The 26,428-nt window shown below is 41.3% G+C and overlaps 1 protein-coding gene across 2 annotated transcripts in view; it reads left to right on the top strand.

Moving 5' to 3' along the window:
• The window catches only part of LOC128653351 (complement component receptor 1-like protein), an 87,541-nt gene that overhangs the window by 26,806 nt on the left and 34,307 nt on the right, over positions 1-26,428 (top strand). For both annotated transcript variants that reach the window (XM_053706578.1, XM_053706577.1), the window contains exon 3: positions 1,343-1,537. In XM_053706578.1, the coding sequence (XP_053562553.1) occupies positions 1,343-1,537 (195 nt within the window). The remainder of the gene's footprint in view (positions 1-1,342; positions 1,538-26,428) is intronic.

Genomic DNA, 26,428 nt, shown 5'->3' with positions numbered 1-26,428 from the left:
TGTACCACTCACTTTTTGGCCTCCCAGGACAGACTCGTAATACCAGCGCTATGAAAAGTCCCATAGAAAAAAGGGTTTACGAAGTTTACGTAAGTCGTTTTGCGGTAAGGCCAAAAAAGTGTGCGGTGACCCTAAACCTGCAAGACTCGTAATACCAGCGGTATTTTTTTTTTCTTAAAACAGTGCGGGCGGTTAGATTTTTTTAAAAATACTTATTGCAGGTGTTTAGTTTTTTTTTTTAAAATACTTATTGTGGCCAGTTAGTTTTTTTTTTTTTAATACTTAATGCGGGCGGTTAGTTGTTTTTTTTTTTTTTTTAATGCTCCATTTGCCTTTGCTGCATCCCGGTGGATTCTGAAAATGGCAGGGTGGTGACAGAAGGTGGATTCTTTCACCACCCTGCCATTTTCAGAATCCACCTGGATGCAGCTTCGAATTCTTTTGGCCTTGCGCTTCCAACATTCCTTTGAGGATGCGTGCACAACTGCCAATGGACGTTACAAACGCAATTATAGTATATATATATATATATATATATATATATATATATATATATATATATATATATATATATATATAGTATTAGTTTGAGCTTTACTTTTTTTTCTTATCCTTTAGGATCTATCTGCTGCTTTCAACACAATTGATCAACCTTTTCAATTACAAATACTGAAGTTTTCAAAGACAAAGCCCTCTCCTAGATTACTTCCTATCTCTCCAACCACTCATTTAGGGTTTTCTTTAACAGCATATGCTGTGATCCTTTGCCTCTCTCAGTAGGAGTACCCCAAGGCTCTGTCTTGAGTCTCTAGCTTTTTTGTATATCCTTCTTTGTGCCTCTCCACTTCTAATAATTATACTTCCCTCTCTCGTCTCCAAGAAATCTCACATCATGCACCTGTCTTCTACGATTCTCTACCTTGCTCCATCAGACTGTCTCCAACCTTGTATAGTTTCAGGCACTCTTTAAAAACCACCCTATTTAGAGAGGCTTTCCATTTTTCCTCTAACAATTTTTCATCCTAATTAAAATAAATCTTGAACTGCCTTGACTCGCAACTGTAGCTAAAATCTATGTGGCAAGCTACACCAAAACTTATGTCCCTGCACCCTAAACCTGTAGATTGTAAGCTCTTCAGAGCACGCCCCTCCTCCTTTACTTACTTGTTATGCTTAGTTTCTTATGTATTTGTACTTTATCACAAATCTTTGTTGTTGCATACCCCTACTTTTGTGTTGCTGCGCTACACAAATAAATAATAATAATGATAATTATTATAATAAGTATAAATATTACAATGAAGAATTGAACATATTTATTTATATTTTTGTTTTCTTTTAGGAATCAGTTGTCCTGAACCTAAAGTATATAATGGAAAAATAATAAAGGACTTCCAGGATGATTATGAAAAGCGCTACAAAATTATGGATATTGTGAAAATAAAATGCAATCCTTTTTACAGTTTGAAAGGAGACGATACAATAGTTTGTGGGATTGACTCAAAGTGGCATCCCAAAATTCCTATCTGCCAGGGTTGTAAGTGTTGTTACATTTATTTTACTTGTCTTCACTCACATGTATTGAAATGGGGATCTTTGATCAAACAGTATTAACTATTTAAAAACTGTTGATTATAACCTTGGGTTGTCTGTGACTGTTAACTTATGTTGCTAAACTTAGCCTATTTTCCTCCATTAATATTTTCATTAATTTGTTCTAATAAGCAGCATAGCTGGGAAAACAAGATACATTTTTTTTTAAAAAAAAGAAAAAAAATTAATCAGAATGTTGGTGCTTCTTATTATTTTACTTTTACTACTATAATTTCATTGACATCTTACATTTTTTTTAGTAATCTTTGTTACAAATTTGAAAAAACATCTATGTTTATTTAGGCCACTTTCAAATGCTTTTCTCCTGTTTCATTAATTTAAGTGTCAGGCTCTGGAACTCTGATCATCTATCTGAGGCTGTTTTGTCTCAAGATACTGGAGGTCTCTACCTTACCCATGGGGCACATGCTAAGAAAGGGCCAATATCGAAACATAGTAGTTCCACACCAAGAGCTAGTGCAGAGCAGGAAAGACCAAGACTCACTCATAAAACAGGTGAACAGACACATAGATATAGACCAAAACCAAGCAAATAACAGAAAGAGATACTCCACCCACAGAGAACATAGAGAACAAGACCCTAGTTAGTATAGGTAATGTCATTAATTTATTAAGCATAGATCTTACCTAAGATGAATATAAAGTTTTAAATCGAGTCTTAAATTTTGCACCGTTATCAGATTTGAATCTCTATGATACACTTATAGATTTGGTTACATTGAGACATTTGATTAGCAATGCAGGTTTAATGATTTAGAGAGCTTGTTTCAAGAGGGTCAGAAAAAAACACAGGAGAAACATGACAGCCTTAAAAATTACAGATACAATGAGGGCCAAATCAGACTAATATCTGATACAGAGCAGAGGCTCAGTATTAGAATTGTTCCATTCCACAATTGAATGTCAGCTTACGACACTCAAAGACAGTTGAATGATACAAGTACATATCTCAGACTGATAAATAATCCAACTAAGTACTTTCAACAACAGATTAGGTCCATCATTGATGATGGTGTGAGCAGTGGTTTTGTGGATGTTTTGTGGATGTTATTACAGCATATTGTCTAAATATGCAATAACCACATATGCCTACCTTTCATCATTTTACCAAGTGAAAGGTAGGCCTATAGTTTCAGGCATAGGATTACTTCTAGAACACTGTGAGAGTGGGTAGACTCAGTGCTACAACCCATTGTGTTGCGAAGGTTAAGTTAACTATGTGAGACAACATCTACTAGGGAGTTTCTCTAAAGTAGAGTGAAAGCCATAATATGGACTGATGACTGTTGATGAGGTATCACTCTACTCTTGTATACCCCATGAACATGGCCTCAGAGCCATAAGATTTTTTGAGTTGGTGGGAGCTGTCTAACATCTATGGAGATACAGAAATATTTTTATAGCCCTCTACCACAAATTTATTGATGACATGTTGTTCATGTGGTCAGGTAACCAGGAAGGTGCCGGAGAATCTTTTAATGAACTAAACAAGAATAAAATAGGACTGAAATTTACTATGGAATTCCAGCTATTGGAAATCGACTTTTTGTATGTTACTTTAAGGGCAGACCTAGGTCTCTTGACTATAGTAACCAATACAAACAGAAAGAGAAGCAGTCTGTTTCGGCCTTCTTTGCGCCTCGTTAGTGAGGTGCAGCCATATTCCTCTAAGCACATTGGGCAAGCAATCCACTTCTGGTTTCCCCATTACCCTTAGGGAGACTTTCCCCAGGTTCATAATACAAATACAAACAGAAAGAGAAGCAGTCTGTCAGTAACAAACAACAGCTCAGTGGCTTGTTCTATGGCCCGGTTACCACCTGGGAGTAGCTTCTTTTTGCCCAATTATGCTTTTCACAGAGGAAATCTTTCCTAAAGTATATCAGTCTAATCCCACCTCACAAGGTCAGTCCAGCCCCGAAATACCGGCAATTCTCCTCTGAACAAGAGGAACAGCAACTACAGATGATCATTTCAGCCTTCTCTGGGCCTTGTCAGTGAGGTGCAGCCATATCCCTTTAAGCACATGGGGCAAAGAGTCCACATCTGGTCTCCCCTATCACCCTTAGGGAGACTTTCCCTAGGGTCAAAATACAAATACAAGGTCAGTCTAGCCTTGAAATACCAGGCAATTCTCCTCTGAACAAGAGAAAAGGCAACCCCAGAAGATTGTTTTGGTATTTTTTGGGCCCCGTCATTGAGGTACAGCCATATTCCTCTACGCACATTGGGAAATGAGTCCACTTCTCGTTTTCCCCATCACCCTTAGGGAGACTTTCCCCAGGGTCATAATAGAAATACAAACAGAAAGAGAAGCATTCTGTCAGTAACAAACAACAGCTCAGTGGCTTGTTCTATGGCCCGGTTACCACCTGGGAGTAGTTTCTTTTTGTCCAATTGTTCTGTTCACAGAGGAAAACTTTCCTAAAGTATATCAGTCTGATCCCACCTCACAAGGTCAGTCCAGCCCCGAAATACCAGTCAATTCTCCTATAAACAAGAGGAACAGCAACCACAGACGTTTGTTTCAGCTTTCTTTGGGCCTTGTCAGTAAGGTTCAGCCATATCCCTCTAAGCACATGGGGCAATGAGTCCACGTCTGGGTTCCCATATCACCCTTAGGGAGACTTTCCACATGGTCAAAATACAAATACAAACAGAAAGAAAAGCAGTCTGCCAGAATTGAACAACAGCTCAATGACGTGTTCTATGGCCCAGTTACCACCTGGGAGTAGCTTCTTTTGCCCAATTGTGCTTTTCACAGAGGAAAAATTTCTTGAAGTATATCAGTCTGATGCCGCCTCACAAGGTCAGTCCAGCCTCAAAATACCAGGCAATTCTCCTCTGAACAAGAGAAACGGCAACCAAAAACGATTGTTTTGGCCTTTTTTGGGCCTCGTCAGTGAGGTGCAGCCATATCCATCTAAGCACATTGGGCAAGAAGACCACATCTAGTTTCCCCATCACTCTTAGTGATACTTCCCCAGGGTCAAAATACAAATAGAAACAGAAAGAGAAGCAGTCTGCCAGGAATGAACAATAGCTCAGTGGCTTGTTCTATGGCCCAATTACCACCTGGGCATAGCTTCTTTTTTTCAGGTTTTTTTCCCTCTTTTGTTTGCCATGTGCTGCTGGCAGCCATTTTACTCACCTCTCTTGCTGACTCTGGTGCATACTGTGTGATGCTGCTCATTTCCTGCACTTCCTTTTATGGCCAGACTGGTGTTCATCATCAGTGTGAGACAGGATGCAGTCTCAGAATTGTGATGTCATCACTCATTATTTAAAGGGCCTCTGTTCATTATGCTTTGCCCTTGCATTGTCTCAGACCTGTTTGTGAGAGCTCCTGTGTATTACCTGGCTGTCTGACGTCCCTCCTGGTTCCTGATTCCTGGCTTGTTTTCTGGACTCTGCTGTTCTCCTTGTTCCTGATTCTGGCTCGTCTGACTACTCGCTTTGGCTCCTGACTCAGTGTCAGGGTTTTTTCCCTGATCTGTTTGCCATGTGCTGCTGGCAGCCATTTTACTCACCTCTCTTCCTGACTCTGGTGCATACTGTGTGATGCTGCTCATTTCCTGCACTTCTTTTATGGCCAGACTCGTGTACATCATCTGTGTGAGACAGGATGCAGTCTCAGAATTGTAATGTCATCACTTTTTATTTAAAGGGTCTCTGTTTATTATGCTTTGCCCTTGCGTTGTCTCAGACCTGTTTGTGAGAGCTCCTGTGTATTACCTGGCTGTCTGACGTCCCTCCTGGTTCCTGATCCCTGGCTTGTTCCTGACTCTGCTGTTCTCCTTGTTCCTGATTCCGGCTCATCTGACTACTCGCTTTGGCTCCTGACTCGGCTCGTCTGACTACCAGCTCTTGTTTTGATTCATGGCTTATTATTTGTTTTGTGGACTTTTTTTTATTTTTTGCTATTAATAAAGGTGTGATTATTTTTGTACTTCTCGTCTCTGTCTGATTTCTGGCACCCTGACATTTTTGCCCACAATTGCTTTTCACGGAGGAAAACTTTCTTAAAGTATATCAGTCTGATTCTCCTCACAAGGTTAGTAAAACCACCGAAATACCAGGCAATTCTCCTCTGAACAAGAGAAGCAGTAACCCCAGACGATCATTTCAAACATCTTTGGGCCTCGTCAGTGAGGTGCAGCCATATTCCTCTAAGCACATTGGACAAGGTGTCCACGTCTGGTTTCCCCCATCAGCCTTGGAAAACTTTCCCCAGGGTCCTAATACAAATACAAACAGAAAGAGAAGCAGTCTGTGAGGAACAAACAACAGCTCAGTGGCTTGTTCTATGCCCTGGTTATCACCTAAGAATAGCTTCTTTTTGCCCAATTGTGCTTTTCACAGAGGAAACTTTCCTTAAGTATATCAGTCTGATCAAGCCTAACAAGGTCAGTCCAGCCCCAAAATTACAGGCAATTCACCTCTAAACAAGAGAAACGGAAAACCCAGATGATCATTTCAGACTTCTTTGGGCCTTGTCAGTGAGGTGCAGCCATATCCCTCTAAGCACATAGGGCAAAGAGTCCACATCTGGTTCCCCCATCACCCTTTAGTAACCAATACATACAGGAAACTAATAATTAAAAATGCGCTGAAAAGGATCTGCTCATATAAGGTAGATTATGAAAGAGAAAGTTAGACCCTGACACAACATTTGTAGGGGAGAGGTTATCCAATAGACATCATAAGGAGATCTAAAGACAGGGTTCCTAGATCCACCCTCCTGTCAGAAAATAAACAAGATAGATGAGATAGTGATGAGAATAGGATCACATTTGCTACCACGTATATGTCATGCCGCTCCTGTGTCGGCTCCTGTGTCACGCCGCTCCTGTTGCCATGGCTGTTGCCATGGACGCGGCGAGTCCTGGGCGTATGCGGCAGTGACGTCATCGCTGCACGCCACTTCAATTCTGATGCTGGCCGGATCACCTGTGGGCCCTATTTTGGCGCGGGTCTACACCTATGTAAGTACGAGTATTCCTCTCCTCTTTGCCCAAGTATAGGTGTTACTATTGTGCTCCTGGGTGCTTATTTGCTAAACTGCTGGATTGCCTTTTGTTGCTGACCTCTGCCTGTTCCTGACCATTCTACTGGTTTACCCCTGAACTGCTAAACTGCTGGATTGCCTTTTGTTGCTGACCTCTGCCTGTTCCTGACCATTCTACTGGTTTACCCCTGAACTGCAAAATTGCTGGATTACTTTTTTATTGCCAAACTCTGCCTGTCTTTGACCATTCTGCTGGTTAACCCCTGGACTGTTGGATTGCCTTTCTGTTACCGAACTCTGCCTATCTCTGACCATTCTCTGCCTTACCCTTATTGTCATGATGGACTACCCTGTCTACCGTGAGTACTGCTTACCTCATTTCATAAACTCACTTTTTTTCTGGGATATTTCCTTATCCTTCCACTTGATGTCGGGATATGAAGACTACTGGCCAAGTTTGGCCTGATAGGGAAATATCCCACGAGCATTACAGTATAGTAGTCAATAAACTGAAGTCTGCAAGATGATTAGGAAACATCTCCCAATTTTGTTTGCTGATGATAAACTGAAACATATAGTTGAGAGGGTCTGTTGATTCTCTTATCAGAAAGAGAAAAAAAAGGGATCAAAGTATCTCCCACTAGGCTGCCTAGAGGTGAAAGTACAAGCTTGTTGCTACAATGTAGAGGAACTTATAGGTGTGGCCAGATTCGATGGAAGGCCTGTAAATATGTAAAAACTGGCCCCTCATTCAAATCATGTGTGACATGACAGAATTTTGATATTATGCAATGCATTAACTGTTCAATAAATTGTTTTGTTTATCTAGTTACGTGTGAACAATGTCAAATGCAGTATGTGGGTCTAGCAACTAGGATGTGAGATCATGCATTAGAGGGCATCTCAGTAATATCAAGGGTGATAGAGAATCCTCTGCTCTCACAAAACACTTTATTCCCCAACACAACCATAGTCACTACATTTATATGGCAAGCTATTGAACAGGTTAAAAAAACAGACGGGGGGGGGCAGATTAAAGATCTCATTAAATGATTAAAGTCATTCCAAGATGTACTGGATATTTAAATAAATAACAAAGTTACTAAATGATTTTTAACTCTGCCTTTTACATTTTTATTTTTTGGGAATAAGCTGTAGTGTAGGTGCTTGGTGTACCAGCTTTGACAAAATACTGTAAGATGATATTCCTTAGTATTTATATTCTAGTTTGCAAGTAGTCTATTCGTATCTTTAGTCTGAAGGAAGTATTTATATATTAATCCCCCAACCCAGATAGTCACTAAGATTGCTCCAATAACTTGAGTTACATAAAAACAAAAATAAACATCTTTTTGATGAGACCTTTATATACACTTGATTAATTATTATTTACAAAAAAATTAATTAAATTGAATCAGATAATAGAATTAGTCACCTAGTAATGATACTTTTGTTCATCTTTTGGGAATATAATCAATTAGTTACTGAACATAAATATATAAGTATTGCCCATTTGCAAATACACTACTCACTTTCTGCAAATAGAACTAACTGCTGTTTTGTTGTAACTTGTACCAATGAATACTATATCGAGAGTACACAAGTTACTTAAAGGGACATTAAACACTAAATAAATGCTAGATAGAAAGATGCATTCAACTAAAAGATTAGTCAGTGGGGGGGCGGAGCTAACTGCCGAGCAGGGAAGACGCATCTCTTAGGAGCTCTGCTGGTATCTATGAAAAATACAAGATTATTTAACTCCATTTGCTTAATTTTTGCCCTTGTGGGATCCCAGTACACACCTAGACACTGCTAAAAGGTGATTATAAATACTTGGACCCTTTTTTTGTTTTTTTTTTCAAAAAAAAAAAAAAAGGAAAAAAAAAAAAAAGTCAAGCTCCGCGGGTAGCGGAAACCAACAGAGGCCTGGACTTCTACACCAGTTGCCGGAGGGTCGGGGCTCCGCTCCGGCGACTGAAGTGATAAGCCGAGAGACTCACCTAAGAACTAATTGGGTTTTTTATAGCCCGCCAACTATCAGGCAAAAGAAGCAGGGCTGGAGCCACGCGCGGACACCGCGCAAACCACCTTACAGTTTACATCCTGCATTACGGCTACAACTGACCGGTTTGGCAAACAGGCGCTTAGTCCGGAGGGTCGGGGATCCGCTCCGGACGAAGATCTTACCAGGTGGTGGACGGAAAGAGTTACCGGATCTACTGCATCACGCTGTGACCCAGAGTCACACACCGGTTGGCAGCTGGTTGAGCCTGGAGGCTGAACGGACACCCGGGTTTTCCTGTAGGGTGACGGAGCAAAGAGAAATAGCCACGACCAGATCTGAAGGCCCCCGGGGTAAGCTGGCCACAGGCCTTTGATCTATACACTGCCTATACACCTGAACTATAAAGGGCGCGAAAGAGCGCCATTTTTCTTGCTGGCCTGTTGAACTGTCCCCGCTACGGCCCACGTGGGATCAATTGCAGCCTGATAGACACTGGCAATAAAAGTATTTACTAATACCCTTATAATTTGCTCAGAGGTATACTTAGACCGTGCTACTTCAGTGGTCTACTCCTTGCAGAGGCCTAGAACGCTATTAAGCCCAACTACTAATAGAAGTCACAAATAGAGCGGCCCTGTAAGCTTGGCCTCAGTACACATATTATTGCGGCTAGGGGTCTCTGAGGACTTTGATGCACATTCATGGGAGGCATATCTAGGAAAAATTTCATGCTCTGGTAAACCTCCTCAATTACATTAAAAAAGCAGGAGGCAACAGAAAGAAGCAAACAAGCAAATAAAGCAAAGAGAGAAAAACATCAGCACTACATTTTTGCTAACCCATCAAGCTATATTTGAACTGCAGCACGTTCTTGAGCAGATCAGGTACCCTCTGAGGCTGTCCCTGGGACATAGGGTGAAGGAAACTCATACATTACAATATTAAAGGCTGCTGCACCAATCCAGGTGTCATTGTAATCACTGCATAATACAAAGTGCAGTGCTTTTGCTTAACCTGCAGTTTCCCTCTGGAGGCTGTTTGCAACAAGAGGCAACATCTGATAGCAGAAAGCCCTAACACTATAACTTGCCCCACATATTTGGAGATCCTGGTGTCTCCCAGACCCCATACATTGTCACACTCTGGGTCTCGAGGCTCAGCAATTTCTGCAGGTCATATTGACACCTTGGCCTGCTACTAACTTTTGCTACCAAACAGCTACATCAGCCCAAAACCTTGTGCTGACTATTCTGGCTATACTCTGTCAGTGGGCCTCACTGTATTGTGATTCCAGTGCTGCTGCGTCAGCTTATGTGCCTTTGAGCCCTGACTCAAAGTGGAGTGTTGTGTACCAATTTTGCTTGTTTAACAATCTTTCTTCCTTACAGGCCTGCTGCTAATGTATTAGCTCTTGGTCTATCAGACTAAGATTTCAGTGTTATATCATTATTGTGCCTGTCTAACCACTTATTTTGTCTGCAGGTTGTCTTTTTATAACAATGATTTTTGCAGTTAGTGAGGGTCTGTATATGTTTAAACTACAAGCACAACTACGCTACCCATTTTTTTAGAGATTTCATTAAGGCACACACTCCTAGATAAGCTGCCATCCAGCAGATACTGCAAAAAAGCCACACCGCTCAAGACTGGTGCACTAGATCCAGTTTAAAGTATCTTAGTATCACTAAAGCATCATAAAGGTGAAATCCCCTGGATAAGCAGCTATTCAGCAGATACTATAGCATAGAGCCCAATTCCCTAGATACTCTCTGACACTCTCTCCATCCATTTCCTGCTGTACTAGGAGACAGCAGGTCATACCCTCAATTCCTTTTCCCGTCCTGGCCAAGTGAAGGCAATCTCCCTGGAGGGAGTGTCTACAGAGCTCTTCACTCCACCCACCTTTGAAAAGGGCTGACTTTGTTCTGAGTATACCGTGGATTATCCAGCAAAACCTTCCTATGGCTAGCAGAGCACTGATAGCTATGGCTACCTAAACCAAGATTGACGTCAGGGGGACTTAAGCTTCACCCTAATCACCATTGTTTTACTTAAATATATCATATCCTGCAGACCTAGTGTCTTAAGAACTGGCTTTGGCAGAAGACATAATCCTGAAACCATGTCCCAAAACTCCAAAAGGAAAACTAAACCGTCTCACACCTCTGGGAAAACTGTCGCAGATCACTTTAAAAACCACCACGCTGGGAAAACTCAAATGTACAGAGACTCCACTCCCGCTTTGGAAGGCAGTGAATCTGAAGGCAGTATAGACTCTCAACCTCCTATGTCAGATACTTTATCTGCAAACATTGTAGATGTCCTAACCAGACGAATGAATCTCCTTCAAGAGACACTGACAAAGGAAATTAAGGGATCCACAGCTGAGCTCCGAAGAGAGATTGGAGCTTTAGGAGAACGTACCGAAACTCTGGAGCGTAAACAAGAAGATCTTGCTGTGGACCATGCTCACCTACAAGCCTATTCCCAAAATCTTGCAATTCAAATATCGGACCTAGAATTGAAACTAGCTGATATGGAAGACCGCTCCCGCCGAAATAATCTGAGATTCCGCGGAATCCCTGAAGAGGTTGGCCCCCAAGAACTGGAGTCATATGTCTTGGAGTTCTGTAATATCTTCTTCACCACTCCAGAGAAGCCTGCCCTCCTACTGGACAGAGTCCACAGAGTAGCACGACCTAGAACTGTCTCTCAAGAAAAACCTAGAGATGTTCTAGCTAGGATCCATTTTTTTACCCACAAGGAGAAGATAATGAGAGAACTGGCCAATAAACCGCAACTCCCTGAGAAGTTCCAACAAATAGCGGTGTTCCCGGACATTTCCAGCTATACTTTACAAAAGAGAAGGTCCTTTAGGACCATTACCCAAATTCTGAGAACAGAGAATATTAGATACAGATGGGGATACCCGACAAGGCTTATAGTTAGTAAAGATGGTGAGACACACACAATCTTCACCCCTAAAGAAGGCTTTGACCTGCTCCAAGACTGGGGCTTAGCATCCACCAAACCCCGAAAGGACATTGGTTCACTGCCCCCTAAAGATAGATCAGCTATTATGGACATGGTCCAACCTTCATTGAGATCTACTGCAAAGGACACTCCTAATGTCACTGACATCCGGGCAGGTGCCCCAGACTTCACCCCTAGGTTACAAAAGCCCACCAAGTGATACAATAAAGAGCTCTAATGTTAGGCTAGTGCACACGAATATATTATTAGCTATATTTATCGTTAGATAGGAATAACTTGAAGGAAAAAGGATTGTTACATAGCTCACTGAATGGTAAATAACTAGTCCTGACCTTCAGCTGGTAACTATGTAAATATTGTTCAATGTTGCTCCCAGGTATAGGTTGCCTAACACTTGAGGGACATGTGGAGACCCGTGACCTCCCGCAGGATAAAGGACGCTTGTCCAACAACACCTGCTCTACTATCTTACCCTATTTGCTCCGGCGGGACTTCGGGGGTCTTCCCATCTCCTCTCTCTCCAGCACCACAGATGACTTAATCTCTCTCAGACACCTAAATGTTATAGATCGAGACTATGTGGTGAGTTAATGGTGTCTGCAACAGGTTTTACGTTACTAACTCTACATGGTGATATTTCTGCTGATCTGCAGCCAGTACGCATATACATAATGATAGGTTATTCTAGGCGTTAGTTATACTCTAAAAGGTAGATACTGGTATATGTATCATCAAAGGATAACTGAATAGATCTGGCCCATCATGGGCATATATGTAAATATTTCTAAATGTAATTTCCGGATATCAGCTGCCTACTGTGCAAAAAACATGGGGAGACCTGTGACTTCCCATAAGCGAACGGGTGCTTACCCAGCAGTTCCTGCGTTACTCATCTCTTGGCCATTTGGTCATGCTTGGACTCATGAGCTCTCCCCATGTAGTTTGTTTTCAGTTCCACAGGTTATTTACTCACTCTCAGACACCTATAAGCTTCGGACCTAAGTTATATGACGATATTATAGTATTTACAATGTTATTGGTATCACTAGTTTAACGTGCTACTATGCTTGCAGTGCTGTGATGTTTTTATTTAGTTTAATGAACAACCTTTGGTGTATTCCTTATATTCACAATCCCCCAATGACAGTCAATCTCTACATACAAGTTTAATACTTGTACTACCCCCCCCCCATATACGCAAATTTTATTTGTGTTATCCCCTTATACGGGGACTGGAGAAGTCAGTTTGGTATTCAGCCACACTTCTCCTTTTGGTGATCCAGCGGTTCACCACATTGAATAATATTGTTAAAACCTCATACTACCAATTTAGATTCGACTGATCCAAAGCCCTGGACACTTACTATATTAATTGAATTAACTTGGTGCCCCTCGTTGTACACTGTTCGTTATATCTCCTTTTTTTTATCACTCTCTAGGTGAAACTAAGCTCCCTAGGGGAAATAATCCTCGTGATAAAGGAAACGACAAACCAGTTTTGAGCCCGGCAAGGGCCACAATCAGGTGCGCAGGTCCAGGCGGGGTAAGTCTATCATCAAAACCCTCCCCTCTACCCTCCCTCTCCCTACCTACCTCTCCCTCCCTCCCCCAAGTTCAAGATGGCGTCAACCCCTAATCATATATCCTTTGCCACATTAAATGCCAAAGGATTAAACTCACAAGATAAGAGAAGCATGCTTACCAACACCATGAAATCTCTGAAAGTGCAAGTCATGTTTTTACAAGAGACACACTGGATAAAGTCAAACCAGACTCCATACAGGACCCCAGAGTATCCTGTGGTGGTTCTGGCTTCTCACACTGAGAAATCTAGAGGAGTTGCGATAGCTATACACAAATCTATACATTTTGACCATATTCACGCAGAGAGAGATAGCCAGGGACGATTCCTACTGCTCAATTGTAAATTGAACGGTGTACTGTTCACTCTGGTCAACATCTACGCCCCGAATCAAATGCAAACTAAGTTCCTGAAAGATGCCTTGTCTAAAATTGAGAAACACAAAGCTGGGACTATTATACTAGGGGGGGACTTTAATATGATATGGGACCCCCTACTAGATAAGAAAGTTCAAAGCGGGAAAACAATAGACACGTACTCTGTGACTACTGCTAACAAATTTCGACAACACATTATCCAACATAATCTATATGATATTTGGAGGGCACTACACCACAATGATAGGGACTACACATACTTTTCTAGACCACATAATTCGTACTCGAGGCTCGACCATTTCTTCACTGACTCATGGACGCTTAATAGAGTCCTAACGTCACACATTAAGGTCTGCTCATGGTCAGATCATGATATTTTGTCATTTACGCTCTCTACTGACTTAGCCACAGAGACTAGACCTAGCTGGAAACTCCCAAAACAAATGCTTCAAGATAAAACGTTTAGAATGTCTCTCCAAGCCTCTATTGTTGAGTTTCTAAGAATAAATGAAACCCCGGATATGTCCTCCCAAACTATTTGGGCTGCTCTGAAAGCGTACATCAGAGGGATCTGCATTCGACGGCAGGCGATGCTACGATGTCAAGCAGGTCTGCCCGTCGGCCTCCTCATGGCTGAACTTCGCGCTGTAGAGCAGGAGAATAAAATCTCCCCAACTACAAGCCTAGCTGATAAAATTAAGGAATTGCGAACGCAATTGGCAGATAGAGACTTGCAAAGAGTTAAAGAATCTTATGCTAGATTCAAGAAGCTGATGTATTGCCAAGGTAATAAGGCCTCAACCCTCCTTGCTCATAAATTAAGATGCAGGACAGCGGCGGGTAGGATCTTATCACTCCAGAGAGGTGACAGCTCGGTCTACTCACCTAAGGACATTGGGGAGACGTTTGCGGAATATTACTCTAACCTGTATCACCTCAAGCCCTCGATGACTGCTAAAGAGTCCTCCTCGTGTGAAATGGTACATTTCTTACGGATGCTGGGCCTACCATCCCTCGCAGATGAGGATGGAGAGGCACTTAAAGCCCCATTTTCCCTAAATGAGCTTAGTCTAGCCATTAAACACTCCCAAAATAACAAGGCTCCAGGTCCTGATGGGTACCCAACAGCCTTCTATAAACTGTTTAAACCGGAACTCCAGGGGATCCTCCTCAAGGTCTTTTCGGAGGCCCGAGAGGCAGGTTCATTCCATAAAGAATTCCTGCAAGCAGTAATTTTGCCCATACCGAAACCAAATAAAGACCCCTCACAATGTACGAGCTACAGACCAATATCCTTGATTAATGGTGATGTAAAGCTATATGCAAAGCTATGGGCTAACCGCCTCAATAGCCTGCTCCCAAAGGTGATTCATACAGACCAAGTTGGTTTCACGTTCGGCAGAGAAGGCCCAGACAATTCTCGGAAAACGCTGAACATACTCACAGAAGCCTCCCGACTGAGGACACCCATGCTGGCCCTGTCGCTAGACGCAGAAAAAGCGTTTGACAGGGTCAGATGGGAATACCTATGGCATACGCTTGCTCAATTTGGCATGCCAGAGATCGTGATTAAAGCAATTCGAGCCCTGTATTCTTGTCCCTCAGCAGTAGTTAAAGGTATGGGGTTTGCCTCCCCGGAAATATGTATCACCAACGGCACCAGACAAGGATGCCCCCTGTCTCCTCTAATTTTTTCCATGGCCATTGAACCTTTAGCTCAGGCTATTAGACAATCACCTGCAGTAAGAGGGGTCCAGCTCGGAGGCACTACTGCGAAGATCGCACTATACGCGGACGATGTCACGCTCTTCTTAACAAACCCAATAGGCTCCCTGCCAGTACTCTTTGATATTATCTCTGAGTTCGGAGCCCACAGCTACTACAAAGTTAACGTCACCAAAACAGAGGCGTTACCGGTAAGCATGCCAGCGTTTGAATTGGAAATTTTACAAACACTGTACTCCTTCCAATGGTCACGAACCTCCATTCGGCACTTAGGGGTACAGCTAGGTCCGGACCCGAAATTGGTTATTTCTATTAACTACACAACCCTCATTAAAGAGGTCACTGAGCTCACATCTTCGTGGAGCCTTAAAGAAATTTCGTGGCTGGGCCGCATTGCATCCTTCAAAATGACGATCTTACCAAAAATTCTGTACTATTTCCGCTGTTTCCCTCTCAATGTACCTACTGCTTTTATAGACAAGCTCCAATCTCTTGGGCAACACTATATCTGGAATAAGTCCAGGCCCCGGATAGCGGCAAAGATTCTCCAAAAGAGATATGAATATGGAGGAGTTGCAATGCCTAACGTGCGTGGATATTACGAGGCAGCCAGGCTCTCTCATATCACGGCATGGGCAGATAAGGGGGAACAGCAGGGCTGGAAAAGCATAGAAACTTCCAACCTTCCCCTAGGCCTAAGATTGGCAGACTTACCCTGGATCCCTAAGCATTGTGTTGACAGCTTAGGAATACAAAATATCATTATCAGAGACAATCTGAAAGTCTGGTATAGCCTCAGAAACCTCCGCGACATCGCCCCACACCCATCTCCCATTCATTCTATACCGGCCTTACTGGCGGCTCTTCCTGATACACACATACAGCAGTGGAGGGACTTAAACCTCAAAGTGGTCTCCTGTGTGTACCCCTCGGACACCTTAATCTCACCTCATAATATCAGTACCATAATCCCAGAGCCCCCCCCGTGGGCCTTCTTTGAATACTCGAGGCTCTACGCCTTTATGACATCTTGGGGATTCCCCAAAACCCTAAACAGACCCCTGACTAATTGGGAAAAGCTATGGCAACTCCCTATTAAGACCCCTAGGCTCATATCGTTTCACTACGATCTTCTACAGTCGTCCACTAACAAAGACAGACCATGGCAGATAAGGGCTTGGGAGGGTGATTTATCCAGACCAATTTCAGATAAAGATCTATCCATAGCCATGACGTTGACTAAAAAGACAGTACACTGTGCAAATACACTAGAGGCTTACATGAAATTATTCCTAAAATGGTACTATACTCCCACAAGGCTGTCACAGATGTTCCCCACAGCACCCCCTCTATGTTGGAGGGACTGCATGCAAAGGGGCTCAGACATACATACTTGGTGGGATTGCCCAAAGCTGGCACCTCTCTGGACTCAGGTAGAAACCCTCTGTGCTAACCTAGGGCTATCTATCCCACTAACTCCTGCAATCGCTCTTTTACACATTTTCCCGAGGAGCGTCCCAACCCATGTCTCTAAACTGGTCATCTTCGTCCTAGCGGCCACGAAACTGGCGATAGCAAGAGCCTGGAAACAAACCCAGCCCCCAGACATAACGGCTGTCACATCTGTAATGCAGGTATACGCCACAATGGAACAAAGCTTCTACTCCCATATGGACAAGGAAGAGCTTTACTGGCAGATTTGGGAGCCCTGGTTTAACCACCAGGGAACTCAAAGATAAATGACTGTGTGGACCCAAGGTCCTAGTCACCCCCACCACCATACCCTTACCCCTCCCTCTCCCCCCCCTCCTTTTCCCTCCTCCCTCATACTCCACCTGGACACCCCCGCCTGGAAATGCGCACTATAATTCCCAGTTGTAGTACACGGAGAGGCACTTCTAAGCTGACTTCATGACATTCCTAGAAATTTGAGTTACTGTGTAGGACTGAGGTACTACCCGGTCCTTATAACCTAAGTTTGTTCATTCTGTTTGTAAATGATGTTTTCATAATGGATTTATTTCTGAGTTCACATTAATCGAAAATGAGGTTTATATGACAAATATTCTATTCCATTCTAGACACACTTGACCTATATACGCAGTAATGTCATTAATTGCTACGCTTGCTGTGTCATACCAACGGCATAATGTTTATGTATATGTTCACCGATTGGTCACCTGCGTTGTGACATCTGCTGTAATGTTTAATCCTCAATAAAAAACTTTTGGAAAAAAAAAAAAAAAAGATTAGTCAGTGAATAACAGCTAGATGTATTTTTTTAAAGTTTCATTAGTTGTTTAAATATTGACAAAATAAGTGTAAACTTTTAGTGTCTATAAAACAATGGGAGCTGCAATGTTGTATCGTAGGTTTCTTTCTCTACTGTGGCCAATTGGGGAAAGTTATAAATAGATCACTATAGTGTGCAACCAATGGCTGTGTGGAATATAACAGTGTTCTGCACTTCCATTTCTAAAAGGAACTGAAAAGCACACAATTTCAAAATGGAATTACAGGAAAAGGCGACAAAATAAATAATGAAAGTATATTGCAGTTTTTTATTTTTATATATATATATTATTGAATCAAGATAAAGCACCAGCGCTAAAACTAAAACATTAATATTAGTATTGGTAGGAACTAGACAATACTGAATCCTATACACTGTATCCAAACTTGAATGTGTAGGGGAATCAATGAAAAGTATCCTAAAGACAATAAGTCAGTATGTGTTGCCAAAATTAAATGAATGTGTGATACAATCAATCTCTGTATCTTTTCTCAGAACTTGCGTGCTGCCTGCGTGTTGACACAGTGTACCCCGTCACTGTTTTAAATAGGTGAAAAAAGAGAAAAATCAATACTGGTGTGGAGGCGCACAGCTGTAGCAATTGGTTATAACAAAGGTTTAAGGAGAAAAGGTTGAATCTTGCTTTTTGTATATAAACAAGGAGAGATGGTAGTTCAAAGATATTCTTATACAGGTAGTTTTGTCCTTTAATTTTCAACAACTTTGTGTTTAAGGTAAGTATATCCTGCTTACCAACTAGTACCTCAATCGTATGAGGTAAGGTGTCAGCTCTTGGGTAGTAAAGATGATCCCTGGCTCTTGTAAAGGAATGTCTTAGTCCATTGATGGATTTTTCTTTGTAGATGTAACTGCAATGCAAATCCTGGACTCTCTTATTTTCTTTCTTTTCACTGGTGGTGAGAAACCCCATCTCCTCAGGCGATTATGTAGGTCGTGGATGGAGAAAAGAGAGACATACACATAGCGTAATACTGTATATATAAACAACAGATTTATTAAGTATATACAAAATGTGCTTACATTTTAAAACTTCAATCAACTATGAGGTAAGATAATGGCATGTAATAATGCACCCAATTAGGTCACAAAACTGAGTGCTGTGGTTTTCTCTGTTTGTGTCAATAGTATGGCTGCAGTCTGTAACTCTTATGCTAGACTGATGGTATTTTGCGTGATATCTGTATATATTTCCCGTTCAAGTTGATTAGTAAGTCAAGTAAAGATTCTCCTTTTTTTCTAGGGTACCTTTAGCGTATTAGTGCCCAATTAGTAGGTTAAAAAAAGGGGGTACACTCCTAGATTTAAAAAGGAAAAAAATTGGCTGCGAGAGCGTATAGGTATTCCAAGCAATGTAATGCCAAACAGTATAAAACAATATATATAACAATCTTAATCCAGATAAAAAGGTTGCAGAATGGAACAGGGCCTGTCCGCCCACTTACAAAGTGTCCTTACTCGTTTCAAAGTCCGTAGCGACTTCTTCATCAGAGGCAAAAAGTGAATGGACAGGATTCGGCATCTTCCGTGTTTAAAGGAAAGAAAGTGGGCGTTTTTTTTCACCTGTTCCGTTACTGGCAATCAACGTGTGATGTCACTGGTGCTACGTGTTCTATAAGGGCGGTCTCAGTATGTGTTGCTATGGTAACTATATAAGCAACTGGTTTCTGTCAGAAGCAATAGAGGATGCCCGGTCCTAGAGCCTTCCTTTTATTATAAAAGATAATAAAAAGCACTTCTTTCTAGAATTGACTTTAGCAAATTAAAGTTTGTGTCATTCTTAATTGTCATATATAGAAACAACAAATGTAATTAGCACTATTTGTATTAAAATTTTTCTCTAATAGTATTGGTTATATTACATATATTGTACAAGAATTTAACACGTACACATTATATATGCAGAGAAAGAATAAGTGAATGAGCTTTGTTATATTAAAGTTGTTGTTAGTCACCATTTCTGTTTGTACATGTTGTTCAAGTGTATTCAATTTATGATTTCTACATCTTCTCTTGGAATAAGATAGTGTGGTGTTTTGTGTCATATACCCCTATGTATCTCTTATAAAGCTGTCTGATAAATATCCTGATTACGCCTATCTGTAATTGATATTTAGATAGCTATAATTTTTCTTTTTATTGTTATTGACTTTCAGGGTCTAAAGGGTATATGGTTATCCTGGTATTTTCTCTTTACAGAAAGGCTGCTAGGTCAATATCCTCATTTAGTCCCATAGGATTCATAGCTCCCATGTAGTGGATCCAGAATGTTTTGTGTTGGCGTAGCTTTAGAAATCTATCACCACCCCTAGTGGGAACACAAACTTGTTCTAGAATAGTCCCCTGAAGGAATTTCGGATCTTTGTTATGTATTTTTTTAAAATGCCTTGAAACACTATGACCTTTATATCCCACTTCTATATTTTTTATGTGTTCAAGTAATCTTTTTTTGTACGGGCGTTTAGTACGTCCTATGTATTGTAAATTACAGGTACACTCTAATAGGTATACTACAAAGATACTCTTACAGTTGATTAAATTTTTAATCTGACTATTTTTATGGGGGAAAGTCTTTGAGTGAACTATTTTTGTGGGTTTTTTTCATCATAGGCATGTTCACAGCCTTTACAATTTGCCCTATTGCATTTAAAAATCCCTTGGTGTTGGAAGTTAACCAATTTGTCTTTGGAATGGATTCTCTTAATTTACTTGGCGTTAGAATTTGCTTCAAACATCTATTTTTTCTGAACATGATTTTAGGTGCTGAACCTATGCTATTTTTAAAAAATGTATCTTGCTCTAGTATGGGCCAATATTTTTAAAGGATTTTTTTAATTTCAGGGGCCACCTCGTTGTATGTGGTGACCATTCCTATATTTTTGGCCTTGTTTGTATGTTGTCCTTTTTCTTTATTGGTAGCAAGTAGTTGATTCCTATCAAGGTTACTAACCTTTCTAAGTTAGTTAGTTTTGTTTGGGTATTTTTTCTGTAACAGTTTTTCTTTAAGCAGTTGGGCTTCCTTGTTATAATTGCTGTCTTTTGTACAGTTCCTTTTTAGGCATTGAAACTGCCCATAAGGTATATTGTGAATCCATTGTTTGTAATGGCCACTGTCTGCTCTCAGGTATCCATTACAGTCTGTACTTTTCCGATATAATTTAGTGTAGATTTCAGTATTTTCATTACAAAGAATCAAATCTAGGAATTCAATAGAATCAATTGCAATTTTTGATGTGAACTGGAGATTAAATGAATTATTGTTAATGTGTTGCAAAAATTTAGTGGTGGCAGACTCATTTCCTTCCCAAATGAGTATAATATCATCAATGTATCTGCCCCACCAGATGATATTTTCCTGAAAGGGGTTATTTGAATAAAAGTAAGTTTCTTCCCATAACCCCATATATAAATTGGCGTAACTAGGTGCCATGGTGGTACCCATGGCTGTTCCGCTAATTTGTAAATAAAAATGATTATTGATTTCAAAGTAGTTTTTTTCAAGAACAAATCTGATGCAATCTAAAATAAATCCCTGATGTTCAATGGATAAGTTGGTTTTTGTTAAGATTTGTTTCATAGCTGTGATTCCCAACTTGTGGGGTATGCTGGTTGTTACGGTACCAACAGTGTACCAAGGGTTAGTACCAGGGAACAATGTCCTGCATAGGGAATCAGCAATTCACAACCCAGCCAGTTTCAGGTTTAAAACAGAATGTCATTTATTAAAGGCTAGATGCCTAGTATTTATACAGGTTTTACCCCAGATGGGGGGGTTGAAAGACTCTTGTACATTTAGATAAAAAGGGGAAGACGCCCTTTTATGAAACAGTAGAATTACATTACTTAAATACTTTACTTAGGCAGATAACAACTTAAACACATTTGGCTTGTCTTATCACCTAGCGTCTGCTCTCTGAGGGTGATTAAACAATGGCCTGTTTATTACTTAAATGTAATTATAGCACACAATAGCTGAGGCCAGAAAACCTGTCTTTAGAAATTAGATTCTTAGCTAAACACAATTAACTCCTTCAGTCCTGACAGAAGGGTCTGTCACATATCTCCCCCCTTGTGGAACACTCCGGCAGACCCGGCTTGACCCTTTGGCGGGTCAACCTGGGGATGACCGGACTAGGAGGTGGTAGGCATGTCAGTTTGCCAGGACAATCCATCTGTATTCCCGTTATGAGAGAGAATTCCTGTCCATACAAAGAAGGGTTCAACTTCCTCAGTGCCCAGACTAGGGCTAAACAGTCCTTCAAAATCCCATCAGCTTCTTTACGAGTTTTCTGTACCTGCTCTTTATAGGTATCCACAATCCCTTCATACTGACATAGGGTGCCCTTGAGTTGCTGCACCTCACTATGAGCCAGCGTCAGCTTCTCCTCAAGTGTCGCTAAGTTTGTCTTTAATGTTTCATGTCCCACTCTCAAGCTGGTGTTTTCTGCAGTCTGTCGGTGCAGCTTGTCTAGCAGAGATTCACGTTCTAAACGTGCTTTTTCCTCTGCGCTCCTCTTCTCCTTCATCAGCGCATTGTAACGGGACTTCCACGTATCAATAGCGGATAGAGATTTACTGAGCTCAGCGTCCTGGGGCTTAGCAGCAGGGGGGTCAGTCTCTGCTGCACGGATCTGAGCACGGGTAGTCACAGGGTTAACATCAGCGGGACCCATGGGAGCATAGGCAGAAACAAGGGGAGCCAAGTCATTTCCAAGAAGAACATCAGCAGGTAAGTCCTTCTTGACCCCCACATTCACAGGTCTAGCGCCCACTCCCCAATCCAAATGTACCCTGGCAACAGGTAGGCTGAACACATCGCCCCCTGCTACCCTCACAGCCACAGTGTCTCCAGTGTACTGTTTCTCAGACACCAAGTTCTTTTGAAGCAAGGTCATGGTAGCACCAGTATCCCGTAGACCACTGACCTTCTTCCCATTCACTTTAACCAGTTGCCGGTTATTCCGGTGGGCAGCTTGCACAAGGTCTGCCTCATGTAGGATGCTCCAGCATTCTTGCGCCTCTACGTAGCGGGCCGCAGGCTGAGAGTTACGTGGGATTCCGCCGGCGGGTCTTCTCCAGGACTGTGCTTGGTTCGCTGCATTTAGGGGACACTCTGGTCTTTTGTGCCCTAGTTGCTTACATCCAAAGCACCAAATAGGCTGTGAGTAGCCCCGTGAATTGAACCGGGCTCTCTGAGGGTAGTTCGTGGCCGGAGGCCGTGTGGTATAGCGGTGCGCCGGGGGTTGGTAACTGGCAGCTGCTGGGGTGACTGGGGGTCTGTACTCCACTCTAGCAGGGGGCTTAGTGGTAGCAGTGTCCAGTTTGCGGGCATCCATATACTCATCTGCCAGGCGAGCAGCTTCATGCAGGGTGGAGGGTTTACGGTCCCGAACCCACTCTCTAACTCCTGCTGATAACTTGTCAAAGCAATGTTCCAACAGGAATAGCTGCAGCACCTCTTCCCCAGATACGGCTTGGCACCCCGCTATCCAGTGAGTTGCTGTGCGGTGCACCTTACATGCCCACTCAACGTAGGAATCACCAGCTAATTTAACAGTGTCTCTGAACCGCCTCCGGTATGCCTCCGGTGTAACCGCATACCTGGAGAGCAGAGCCTCTTTCACAGTATTATAATCCCCAACCTCCTCATCTGGAATGGCCCGAAAAGCCTCACTGGCCCGGCCGGATAATTTTCCGGATAATATCGTGACCCAGTCCTCTGCGGGTACCTTGTGTAGTGCACATTGCCTCTCAAAATCCGCAAGGAACCCATCAATCTCTCCTTCTGTTTCCAGGAAGTTTTTAAAAGCTGCAAAATTTACTTTTCTCTTTTCCACTGGGTTTGCTGCAGCGCCGCTTTGGCAAAGTAGGTTGGCCTCCACAGCTGCTATGACCCGGTCGATAATTTCCGCAGATGGGTTGGGGCCATAATGTGCCAGTCTTATTTTAACCGCCCGATCAAAGCTTGCTTCTGCGGGGGTTCTGTCTGCTATGCTGGGCCCATTGGTTCCTTCTGTTCCTGGTACTCTTTCCATCTTAGTCAGTATTGTAATAATCCCCCTCTTCCTGAGGTTACTGGCTTGTGTAGTTGCTCTTCTGGGCGATAAGGTTCATTCCGTCGCTTGCCACCAATGTTACGGTACCAACAGTGTACCAAGGGTTAGTACCAGGGAACAATGTCCTGCATAGGGAATCAGCAATTCACAACCCAGCCAGTTTCAGGTTTAAAACAGAATGTCATTTATTAAAGGCTAGATGCTAGATGTTTCTTCCCATAACCCCATATATAAATTGGCGTAACTAGGTGCCATGGTGGTACCCATGGCTGTTCCGCTAATTTGTAAATAAAAATGATTATTGATTTCAAAGTAGTTTTTTTCAAGAACAAATCTGATGCAATCTAAAATAAATCCCTGATGTTCAATGGATAAGTTGGTTTTTGTTAAGATTTGTTTCATAGCTGTGATTCCCAACTTGTGGGGTATGCTGGTTGTTACGGTACCAACAGTGTACCAAGGGTTAGTACCAGGGAACAATGTCCTGCATAGGGAATCAGCAATTCACAACCCAGCCAGTTTCAGGTTTAAAACAGAATGTCATTTATTAAAGGCTAGATGCCTAGTATTTATACAGGTTTTACCCCAGATGGGGGGGTTGAAAGACTCTTGTACATTTAGATAAAAAGGGGAAGACGCCCTTTTATGAAACAGTAGAATTACATTACTTAAATACTTTACTTAGGCAGATAACAACTTAAACACATTTGGCTTGTCTTATCACCTAGCGTCTGCTCTCTGAGGGTGATTAAACAATGGCCTGTTTATTACTTAAATGTAATTATAGCACACAATAGCTGAGGCCAGAAAACCTGTCTTTAGAAATTAGATTCTTAGCTAAACACAATTAACTCCTTCAGTCCTGACAGAAGGGTCTGTCACACTGGTGTATAAGGAAGAGTCATCTAATGTCATCCATTTGTAAGTATCTTTCCATTGTATTTTAGTTATTTTACCTATGGTATCTGTAGAATCCCTAAGATACGATTTTAGGTTAGGCACTAATGGTTTTAAAAAATAGTCAGCCTTTTCAGAAATTCTTGCAGTGAGTGAGTCAATCCCTGAGACTATTGGACGTCCCGGTGGATTTTCTTGATTTTTATGAATCTTAGGTAAGTGATAACAAAATGCTCTTTTTGGAAATTCGTGCATATTTATATTAATTTTTGTTTAGTAAATTCAGGTGATTGGTTGTGTCTATAAGTGAATTGTATTGTTTTTGAAAAGATATGGTTGCATCTCCTTGTAATTTTTTGTATGCATTGGAATCATTTAGTAATCTGTTGGCTCTAATGAGGTAGTCTATTTTGTTTTGTATGACTAAACCCCCTCCCTTATCTGCCTCACGGAGAACGATATCTTTCATTTCTTGAATTGATTCCAGTGCTGTTTTTTCATACCTTTTCAAATTATCTTTTTTAATAGAGAAGTTTTCACACAGAGTTTGTAATTCCCTCTGTACTAATTCACTAAATGTTGGAATAGCATTCCATTTTGACTGTGTAGGGAAAAAATAGAGGATGGTTTTAAGTTGGAATGTTTACTGGTCTGTGTTTGCATAGGTGTTTCATTTTCATTGTATAACTCCTCTAAAGTGTTTAGTAATTCTAGATCAGTGTCTGAGATATTTTTTAAGAACTCAATATTCTCCTTTGCATTGAGTTTTTCAAAGTGTCTACATAGTGTTAGTTTTCTTATAAATTTGTTAAAATCAATAAACAAATTAAAAGGATTAGGTCCTTTGGTAGGTGCAAAGTTGAGGCCCTTAGAAAGGACACTCAGTTCAGTATCTGTAAAGGTGTGGGAGGATAGATTGAATATTTTTAATAGTGGCTCTCCTGTTTCCCCCTCTTTGGTGTTCTTGGTTCCTCTAGATCTTCTTCTATTTCCCACCAATCTTCCTCCCCTTCTTCCTCTTCTAATCCCTTTCTTTTTTTCGGGTTTTCCACAGATCATTGTGATCTTAAATTTATATTTTGATCTTCTCTTTGTATGGTTCTGTGCGGTTCTATCCCTATAGAATTTGGAATATTTTGTGGGTGATGGTTTCCTACCCAGCCCCTTTCTAAAAAATGATGTTTAGTTTGTTTAGCTGGCCCATTTTTGGCCTGTGACATTCCATTAGAATTATATGAGCGTTGCTCAGATTCTTGATTCCTATTCTGCTTTTGATTGTATCTATGGGGGCCTTGTGAAATGGTTTCATTTCTATTATAATACGAGGGATGATAATTATTCCCTATATAATGATTACCTATATGTGTTGTAGAATTATATATTGAGTCCTTGTTAACCATTTTGTATTTGTTAGCCCCATTTCTACTATTGTCCCAAGATACTTGTTTCTGTGCATAATAGGGTGTTTTTCCTTGTTTATTTTTATTAGGCCAATACGTATTTTTATTATTAGTTTTATTCCTGTTAGGATTTCCTCCATATGAGGTTTCTGAACTACGTGATAAGGTTCTATTGTAGTGTTCAGTAGTATTCTTTTTTTGTGTGTGTATATGAGCTTTTTAATTTCCATAGTATGTTTTTGAGTGGAAATTACTGGTAAGGCTTTCCCTTTCTCTAGTATTCTTAGGATAGATGAATTTATCATTGGTTGATGTTTGTTCTGGAGTATTGACTTCCTCCCATATTTCCATATCTCCATATCCATATCCATATCTGTTTCTATGTCGTTTTTATTTTTATTTGTGATTTCCTGCATTTCTAGGTAATCTCTTAGAAACGTTTTCTTTTTTTTAAAT

The sequence above is a fragment of the Bombina bombina genome, chromosome 3, assembly GCF_027579735.1.
Source record: "Bombina bombina isolate aBomBom1 chromosome 3, aBomBom1.pri, whole genome shotgun sequence".
Lineage (NCBI taxonomy): Eukaryota > Metazoa > Chordata > Amphibia > Anura > Bombinatoridae > Bombina > Bombina bombina.
Note: the sequence above shows the minus strand (reverse complement) of the source record. Positions and strands in the feature narration are given on the sequence as shown.